The sequence below is a fragment of the Mus pahari genome, chromosome 17 (genome assembly GCF_900095145.1).
Source record: "Mus pahari chromosome 17, PAHARI_EIJ_v1.1, whole genome shotgun sequence".
NCBI lineage: Eukaryota > Metazoa > Chordata > Mammalia > Rodentia > Muridae > Mus > Mus pahari.
In genome coordinates this window covers 47,893,430-47,903,886 of record NC_034606.1, presented here as the reverse complement: position 1 = coordinate 47,903,886, position 10,457 = coordinate 47,893,430, and the positions used below count along the sequence as shown (strand labels likewise).

Below are 10,457 nucleotides of genomic sequence, written 5' to 3'. Positions count from 1 at the left end.
TTTTTTTTTTTTTCTTGGACTGAAAAAGAAATCCCCTGATTAAAATTATTTTAACAAAGTATATATACCTGTGAGTAAGATAAAATACAAACCAATTAAAAACAAGCAGCTGGACAGCCCACAGAACCATCCTACTGAAGCCTGTTACTGGCACATAACAACCATAGTTCTGACAGTGAATTAGCATAAGAATATGGGTGTACTTTGCAAGAGAAACATGATTAAAGCAAACCTTGTGAGTAATGTTTTAATACCTAGAAGGAATGGGGAATGGATTTTAACTTAAATTGTTGCAAGTGGATGAATTTTGTTTGTGAAATTGCTTTAGATTGCTTTGTTTACCTTTTTAAATTATTATTATTGCTGATCCTGAAGACTAAAACTGCAGAGAATTGGAGTTAGGGAATTGCAGAGCATTTAAAACCCACAGCAAGTGGCTAGTACCTGTGCCTGCTATAATGACAGTTGAAGTTCAGCCCATGTGTGATAATTATGAGCTTTCCTCTTTATGGATAACTTGTTAGGAATAATTACTGCTACCTACCTCAGTACCACATGTTTGTTTATCATCTGTAGTGCTCACACTGAAGCAAGATGACTGAGCATACGTAAAGATATTGTGCGTGAAATGTTTAGCAACTACCCTCCCTGGTCTCCAACCTGGTCTCCTGCTGCTGAAATGGAAAGTAACAGAAAATGACTAGAAATGCCACTGTTAGTTTTTGTTGCTTTTATACAGAGCACCCTAGGAGTGCCCTATATGGCCCCCTTTTTAAAACAATTAAAAAAAAAAAATCTTTTGGCCTTCTTTGTAATAAGCATGTTCAGGGCTTTTTGTTTTATTTTTCTCCTTTAACCAGTGCCTTATATAACAAGATCCTCTTCACACTTCTCAGATGGATATTTATCTCCATGTTATTGACTTAAAGACAGACAAACACACCAATCTTTGAAAGTCCGAGAGATACTGAGCAAGCCAGCTTGGTCTACAGAGTGAGTTCCANGACAGCCAAGGCTACACAGAGAATAAATGAATGAATGAAATAGACAGACAGACAGACAGAGAGAAATAGAGCAAATAATAAGCATTGGTGTAGTCTCTTTGCCCCATTTGCTTGCTAAATGATAAAATCTCTTGTCTAGGTTGTGTGTATTATAATATATTCTTGCCTGATCAAGGTTGTAGCTAAGCTCTGCTATCCTGGCAGGTGAAGCACAGAAATTTTGTAAAGATGAAGGAAAAAAGCCTTCAGACTTGACTGAAAAATATTCTGACTTCATTGTAAACTGAAGGTAGGCCATACCTATGGACACAGGCAGTAAGAACACTCTCCTCTTGGCTCAGCGTGGTGGCCAGGAGCATCATTGAGAGATGCTGCCACTCATACTTGGATTTTGATCCCACATTTTGCTTGCTTGCTTATTGATTGATTGATTGAGGCATTATTTCTGGAGCCAGCTACACCCCACAACTGCCACTCCCTTAGCCAGAGATACTAACTGTGGGCAGTTTTTAAATGTAGCTTGAAAGGTGTTCCCAAGGGAATACTTTTCAGCTTCAGTAGCACAACTCTTTGGTTATGTATCCTAGTGGCCTTGAGCTAGCCTGCTCTCTCAGGTTGGGCATATAGGCATGTGCCACTTTGCCCAGAACCACTTTTTTTTTTTTTTTTTTTAAAGAATTTACGGTTGTTTATTATTTCTATGAATGTATGCTGTGGTCCACATGTGGAATTCATAGGACAGCTTATGGTAGGAGGGGTCTGCTTTCTTTCTACTTTTTGATGGGAGGTCTTATGGAAGTGAGGATGGGCAGTTTTATTGAGAGATTATTTCTGTCTTTGGGGACTTTGAGCTCTATGGGATTTTCTTTTTCTTTTCCTTCCTTCTTTCCTTTCCTTCCTTTGATTTCTTTCTTCTTTCATTCCTTAACTTCCTTCCCTTCCTTTCTTTTCTTTCTTTCCTTTCCCTCTTCCTCCTTCCTTCTCTCCCTCTTTCTTTTCTCTTTTCTTTCCTTTTTCCTGTCCTGTCTTTTCATACAAGGTGTCTTGCCTTAAGTCAGCTAGCCAGACTTAATTCTTCTGCCTCAGTTCAGGGCTTACAGGTGTGCCACCATGATGAGTGGGATGTAATTGCTCAGATTGGCTTAGTAAGCCCTCTCAGGTCGTTAGTAGTTTTGGACTCTTGTTAATTCTTTGATTTGTTATATGTTCATGTGTATTTCAGTCCCCATTTAAACATCTTCAAATGCAAAATGCTTCAAGAGACTTTTTAAAAAAGAGTATTGCTCAACCATGGAAGACCTGAGAGGAAGTCCAGTGAAAGTAAATAGTAGCCAGGGGTTTAATCTGCCTTAATTTCATAGACTATAAGATATTTACTGTACCCAAGTTTTGACATTAGTAGATGCCAAGAATATAATACATGTACAAAGATATTTCGTGTTTTTTATAAATCAAATAATTACATTTTTGTTGTTTGTAAGATTGTTTTACAGTGATTTTATACAACTTTATGAGGAAAGTAAAGCAACTATCCCCATTTTACAAGAGTGAGGTTGATATGATGGCTTTTTGACCCTCAGTCTTTTGTTCATTAGACCTATGCTGTTTTGGACCAGGACAATAGTCAAATTAGACCAACCATGTGTAGTCTAAAGTGTCAGTCAAACCTGGAAACTTTGTGGTAAGTACAAAAGTAGGCTTTAACCAGTGAGTGCTGCTAATGTGACTGCTAGCTGACTTGTACTTAAAAACTTTTGAGGCCCGAATTTAATGAATTCAGGTTTTGAAATTGACACTTGCAGAACAGCTGTGGACCTTGAGTAATACTAGTACATCTATGCACCTGTCAGAGCGTCAAACAAATGGGCCTGGAGATCAAGAACTGCGGCCTGCCTAGGCCCTCTTAGTTGGATGTGAGGGACACTTGGGGTATGCTGCTGCTGCTGCTGCTGCTGCTGCTGCTGCTGCTGCTGCTGCTGCTGCTTAAAAAAAATATTTTATTTAATTCATAATGTGAGTACACTGTCACAGTCAGATCTCATTACAGATGGTTGTGAACCACCATGTGCTTGCTGGGAATTGAACTCAGGACCTCTGGAAGGCCGATGGGTGCTCTTAACTGCTGGGCCATCTCTCCAGCCCTCAGGGTATGGTTCTAGGGCTGGCATGAGTTCCATCCTCCAAGACAAAACACGTTGTGCTCCCAGATAAGAACTTTGATAGAGAAATCTCAGGAGAGTATCTTGCTCCAGGAAAAGACTAAAGCATATTCTGTCGTGGTCACCACTTTAAAGCCTCTGGAAAGAAAGTTAATGGGATAAAAGCTGCATCCTACGGCCATAGGGTAGTGTAATGCCTTGGCTAGAGACCATTTTGCAGTCATGTAGCAGGAGTACATAGTGAGCTTCACAGATGTTTCTGCCCTAGATATAGGAGATATAATTAAGAGAGAATAAATATCTTACTGGTAGCCAAAGATGAATACTTTTCCTACATTTCCCCAAGCATCAGCTTTTTAACGAATATTGAAAAAGACAACTTCATTAGTTTTCTTTAAGGCTCTAATCTGTATTCCTTGCATTCTTTCCATCAGCCTGTGTTTTCAGTGTGCCTGGTCCAGGGATGCTAGAGTAAATACTGTAAGCATGAACAAAAGAATGCAGTATGAAAGCTAGGATACATGTCTGAAAGGCTTGCTCAGAATTGATGGGTATCGATGCACTGACCCGACTGCTGCAGTGCTCTAGGCTGCTCAGAGATGTTCTTAGGCAGCAAGTGTCCTTGACTGAGGGAGGGTCAACAGGCAGAGCAGTGGCAGTACCCCGACAAAACAGACTCACCCTCAGTCAAGGACACTTGGTAGGCAGGGCTTAGTGTAATTACAGTGTGATGTAATTACAGTGTGGGAAAAGTGAAGGGAAAGTTTTTCTTCAGGTAAAACAAGGAGTAAAAATCTAATTGGAAATTATACTGGCTAAAGTACAGGTTTGGGTGTAGAGCAGACAAATGGAGAATTTATAGAAATAGGTTTTTTTGTCAATTGTCCTTGTCAGTTGGCACATGGGAGGCACATTGATTGATTGATTGATTGTTTAGAGTTTCTCTTATTTGATTGTTTTGTTTCGTTAAGTAGACCAGGCTGGCCTGGAACACAGAGTTCCACCAAGCTGCCTCATGAGTACTGGGATTCAAAGCATTAGTTCTTGTAAACTGTGGGATGGTTAAATGAATGATCGGAACTAAGAGAAGAATGACAGGGTGAGGAGTGTAGAACTTGTGGTTAGTAGAAAAAGCTATAGGTCTGTGTTCTTTGCTTTAGTTTCTGCTTCTTCACCTAGAAAAAAGGAAAAAAAAACAAAAAACGAGAACAGGCTCACTGTGCCACCTTTAGGAACTTTGAGATAGCAAAGCTGACTTCATGAAAAGGCAATGAAATTGTCGTGTTTCCCATGAGGGAGAGATTTGTTACATTAAAGAATGTAAGAGAAAAATGAGCCGTCACTTCTGTGTCACTGTGAACTGCTCAGTAAGGAAACCTTGCCATGACTTCCTTGCCATGACTTCCTTGCCATGACATACACATGCCTGTTGCCTTACAGTTTTTAGGTTACAAGTCCAATGTGAGTCCCACTTTGTGGAATTTAGTTATCTGTGCTCTGCCCCTTTCTGGAAGCTTAGAGACGATTTTTGCTCACCTCTTTTGAGCTACTAACCACCTGCATTGTGGCCCTTTCTTCCATTTCTAAAGTCAGTAGCAGTCTTGCACACAAGCCTGCTCCCATCGCTCCATCTCTCTGAAGTGGACATCTCTGCCCCACTCTGAGAGGATCTTTGTTTTCATCAGTGTGTTGAAAATAGATCCATCCCCAGGTGATTAGTGCGCTGTTGCCATCTTGAGACTTACTTTCTCTGCAAAAGCATTAAAGATCACTGACACTGGGAATTCAGATGAACATCATTGGAGGCCTCAGTTCTGTTTACATACCCATAATCTTTAGTTTGCTGTATAGGGTATACAGAAGTCTAGTAGAGAAAACACTAAATAACTCTCAGAAAACATAGATTCTAGCCAGTCCTTGTAATTCATGGGTCTGTGTTACAAGGAGTTAACTGATGGTTCTGAATCTGCATTGTGTCGTACAATGACTTAGAGTGAGGATTTGTCCTTCTTGTTTAGCTCTTCGTGCTGTTTCTGGTCTCCACGCTCCAGTTGTGTGAAGCACTACTTATAATCCTTCTAATCCCTGTAGAATCTGTCTTTTAGGTGCAATGTAGTCAGTTTTATTGCACTTTTTAAAACTTTGTATGAATATTTTGGCTGCATGCTTGTGTGTACCACATTAGTGTCTGGTGTCCCAGGAAGTCAGGAGAAGGCATTAATTACATCCCCTGGAACTCTGGTGTTAGAAAACAGCTCTGGGCCACCATGTGGGTGCTGGAAACAAAACTTGGGTCCTCTGGAAGAATGTCAACTGTTCTTGACCACTGATCCATTCCTCCAGCTCCATATCATAACTTTAGTTGAAAGAGGCAGGTTGCTTTCAGAGATTTTACAAAGGACAAAGCAACTGGTGTTGAAGTAGGAAGGGGACAGATATCCATGTTCCAGTCCCTTATTTTCTCTGTCCTCATCTGTAAATGAGTGATAACAAGGCTACTTTATGAGTGATTGTTAACTTTTTGATCTGTAGGACATGTGTAGAGTGTCATTGGCCTGTAGTGATCTTGGGTGACATAACAGCGGTTCTGATCCAACCACTATTTTAAGTTTGGATTGATGAATACAATACTGACCATTTCTGTGAGGTGAGCACTGTTTGTATTGTCCTTAAGGGTGGATTCAATAAAGATTAGGAAATTGGTAGGTCAGACATAGTAAGGCAGTGGGAGAGTCACTTACAAAGTAGTTATTTATATTGTAGAGTTTTAATTCAATACCATGTCAGATAATTGTCTCTTTCTGTATCAATTATGGAATGTTGAACTATAAGTTATAAAACTAGTTGAAAAGGGGGGGGGGACACAAGCATGCACTTATGCATGTTGCCTGTCTGTCTGAATGTCGTGTCTGTGTTGTCCTGTAAAAGTTTGGATATGCAATTCTTGGCTAGGTTGGGTTAGTACTCAACAGTGTCACAATGAGTCTAAGTCTCATCTTCCCACTCTGCCGTCCCTGCAGATGGACTGGCTTTGTCAGGATTGTCTGTCTTGTTTATTAGATGACTGTTACAGATCCTGTTGTTTTTACTCGAGAGGCTGAGCAAGATGATCTGGTTTTCTGCTTGGTTTGGTTGGTTGGTTTTGTTTTGAGACAGGGTAGTAGCCCTGGCTGTTCAGGATCTCACTGTGTAGACCAATGAACTGAAATGTCAGGCTGATTTGAAATTCAGATTTGCTTTCCTCTGCCTCTAGAATGCTGCTGTTTTCATCTTGCCCATGTTGCAGAAGCCCCTTTGCTTGTAGACTTTCAAGAGTTCTTGATGCACCCATTTTTATTGACTATCATGAGCTGAGATTCATCCTCCAAGATGGAGAGGGCCTGAAACTCAAACCCTCTGGATAAATGATTGCTTGGGTACCTTGTATAAGAAAAGAAGATTAGTAGGAACAGTTGACAGTCTGCCACTGATAGATGGGCTGTCTTCTGTTTCTTTGGTTTGGTGATGAGGCCTTTTTTCCCTGAAGGAGGCATAGATGTAGATAACTGCCCTTGGTTTACTCCACTTCTAAATGATCTTTGCTTTCTTATAGGTGCAAGTAAACATTTACTGATTATTGACCCCCCAAAAGGTTCTTGGTCTTTTGAGAGGGAGGTATTTGTCTCCAAGAGACATTATTACCTGTGACCTAATGCTAGGTCCTGCCCCTCTAATACTTTACCTATCCAACCTGTACAGTGGACATGTGCAGGTCTTACCAGGTGAATGCATTAATCCATATTCTTAGCTATTTCATCCCAACAACATGGTGAACATTTAGGCTCCACAGTTGCCAGTGTTCTGGGAGCTTAGCCAACTCAGAATTAAGGGTTTAAGAAGCACACATATTTTATTTTTCATAGAAGCAGGAACAGATAACCCGTGTCTTCTGGTTAGCCTTCCTGGTGGGTCATGACCACACCCAGGAAAGTTAAATAATCTGCATCCTTCCTTAGTAGGGTCTCATGTGGTTGTGTTTTGGTAATGTTGTTGATAGTACAGACAGTATGAGTACTCACCACAGCCACAACAAGGTGACAACAGAGATGTGCCCTGCTTTAAGAGTATCTGACCGTATAAGGAGGAGCACTGCAGGCAGAGAATAGTGTCTCACTTAGCCGGAAACTCATGGCAGATTCCCTAGTACATTTAACATAGGATTCATGTACGAAAGTAGCATTCACATACAGGAACCCATATTTTCTGGAAAGAAATATATTGGGCATTTAGGATAAGTAGATCAAAATTAAAAATAAAATCTTATAAATATAAAAACTAGAAACCAAGTCTCACTTTTAATTGTAAAAGGTTTCTATATGTGTGTGTGTATATATCTACCTTAACTCTCCTCCTACACAAGATTTTTGTGGCATAAATAGAAGCAGGGTCTACAGACAGCACATGATAGAAAGAAATTTCAGTAGATCAGGGAGTGGGTAAAAAGGCAGGTTTGGGGCACCACACCCACTGCTGTGTCTGCCATATACTATAGAGTGTGGCTTGCCCTAGTGTGTTCTATTTGAAGTGAGGTCATTTATGAGGCCTAGCCTTAAAACAGTATGCTGTATCTCTTCCATTGTGTAGTCAGCAAGTGGTAGAGACCTACCAATCTATCCTACCACCACAGATCCCTCCAACCACAAAGGCCATGCTGAGACCGAACTAACGAGGTAGAGGGAAGGCCTGCAAGAGAAGGGTTGGTCTGGAGTTACTAACATGCCTTATTTTCCTTTCAGAAATGCTCCCACTGCCAGGAGGCTGGCGCAACTTTGGGCTGCTACAACAAAGGCTGCTCCTTCCGATACCATTACCCATGTGCCATTGACGCAGGTAAGTTGGACCACACACCCTTTTTGAGAGCATCTAGAGAGCTAGAAGATACAAATTCATTATCTCCCCTTCTGTATATTTTTATTGTCTCCCTTATTTTTCTCCTATTTGTAAGTTTTAAAAAAAATGTAGAGAGGAGGCTACAATGACAGAGCAATTTTAAAAATACCTGTTTTGTTCATCTAGTTCATTTATGAGTTACCTACCTAAGTGTATATACAATTCAGTGGTGTTTATGTGTTTGTGGAGTTGAGAAGCCATTACTCCAGTATATTTAACATTTAGGTTTTCATCACCTATAAAATATTAACACCTTCCTTCCCCTCATTCCAGCTGCTGGCAGTAGAGATTCACTTTGTTTCAATAGATGTTTCTAATTCAGACATTTCATATAAATGGACTGGGATTTTCAGTTACACTATTTCTAAGGTTCTTCCATGTAGCAGCATGTGTTAGTACTTCATTCATTTTCCCTGCCAGACTATCTGTTATAGGATGTGCTGGTCAGACTCACCTTCCATCAGTTGATGGCTGTGGGGTTTGTTGTACCTCTATGAATCATGTTATCGTAGAACTGTTACATATGATAATGCTTAACCTTTAGAGGAATAGCCATATTATTTTCCAAAATATATACACATTTTACATTCCCACCAACAATGTATTAGGATTCCAATTTCTCAATATCTTTTCCAAACATACTTACATGTCTTTATTATCACTGTAGATATCCCAGTGAGTGTGAGATGCTATATTGCTGTAGTTTGGTTTTGTACTTCTCTAATGATGTTGAGCATCTTTCTATGTGCTTATTGGCCATTTGTACAGCTTCTATGGAGAAGTGTTCATTCCAGTTCTCTGCCCATTGTTAAATTGTTGTTTTACTTATTTTGTCCCCCTGATCAGATAGATACATGGGTTACAACTATTTTCTTCCATTCTTTGAACTTTCTTACTTTTCTGAAGATGATTTTTGAGACAGGGTCTCAGCCGGGTGTGGTGGCGCACGCCTTTAATCCCAGCACTCGGGAGGCGGGGGCAGGCGGATTTCTGAGTTCAAGGCCAGCCTGGTCTACAAAGTGAGTTCCAGGACAGCCAGGGCTATACAGAGAAACCCTGTCTCGGAAAGAGTCAGGGTCTCATTCAGCCCAAGTGGCTTCCAACTTACATAGTCAGAATGATATTGAACTCTTAATCCTCCTGCCTCTACTTCCCTAGTGCTGTGATTACAGGTGTACACCACCGTGCCTAATGTACATAGTACTGAGGATAGGACCCATGATGTTGTACATGCTAGACAAGTACTCTACCAGCTGAGCTATAGCCGCAGGAAAAGTTTGCTTTTGATGAAACCTAATTTGTTTTTTTTCTTTTGATGTCATCTTTAAGCAATAATCCAATGTGGAGTTTTGATGTCTTTTTTTTCCTAAGAGTTTTATAGTTTTAGATATTTTATTTTTAGTCTTTGACTATGTGGAGTAGCAATTCAGAGCTGTTCTTTTGTGAGCAGCTATGCAGTTGTCCTAGCTGGACATTCTTCCATCATTCAATGATTCTGACACTTTGTTGCAAATCAGCTGACCACTATGCCTGGGGCTTTCTGTCCCCATCCAGTATTCTACTATCATGATTACTATAGCTTTGCAGTAGGTTTTGAAATTGGGTATGGTAGAATGCTTACTTTAGTATGTGTAAAGTCCTGGGTTCATTCTCCAAGTACATACCTCCCCCCCACCTCCCCTCTCCCCCCAAAACTTAGGAACATGAGATTTGGAAAAATTGTACCTTCCCCCCAAGATTGTTTTGACTATACTGGATACCTCTTTGTTCCATATGAAATTCAAAGTCAACTACCCATTTCTGCAAAGACTATTTAAATGTTGATAGGGATGTAGATGAATTGGTAAGCACTGATATAGTAAGTTGTATATATTGAGCAAAGTAACCCAGTTAAAACAAATACTATACATTTTCTTTCATGTAGAACTTAGATTCTAATTTATATAATACGTGTTTGTGTGTGCGTATGTGCATGTGTGTCTGGATGAGGGCATGGATGTAAATCACAAAATTGAAAGGAAAAATGGTTTAGCAGGGAGGGAAAGGAATTCTAGAGTGCATGTGACATGAAAGTGGAGTAGCTCTGGGGTGGAGATGTACTCCACTTTCAACAAAAATAATACATGAACGAAAACGCTGTAATGGAACCTATTTGTTTTAAGGGACGTTTTAGTGCATGTGGCGTACTAGGGTGGCAGGTTGCCCTGCTCTTTCACACTCCACCTCATTCCCTTGAGATGGTCTCACAGAACTTAGAGCTTACCTTTTTTTTTTTTTTTTTTTTTTTTTGAGACAGGGTTTCTCTGTGTAGTCCTGGCTGTCCTGGAACTCACTTTGTAGACCAGGCTGGCCTCGAACTCAGAAA

At 40.3% G+C, this 10,457-nt stretch overlaps 1 protein-coding gene across 5 annotated transcripts in view; it reads left to right on the top strand.

Annotated features, from left to right (window-relative positions):
• Tcf20 (transcription factor 20) overlaps positions 1-10,457 on the top strand; it is a 171,502-nt gene that overhangs the window by 147,202 nt on the left and 13,843 nt on the right. For all 5 annotated transcript variants that reach the window (XM_029547803.1, XM_029547804.1, XM_029547807.1 and 2 more), the window contains exon 3: positions 7,939-8,032. In XM_029547803.1, the coding sequence (XP_029403663.1) occupies positions 7,939-8,032 (94 nt within the window). The remainder of the gene's footprint in view (positions 1-7,938; positions 8,033-10,457) is intronic.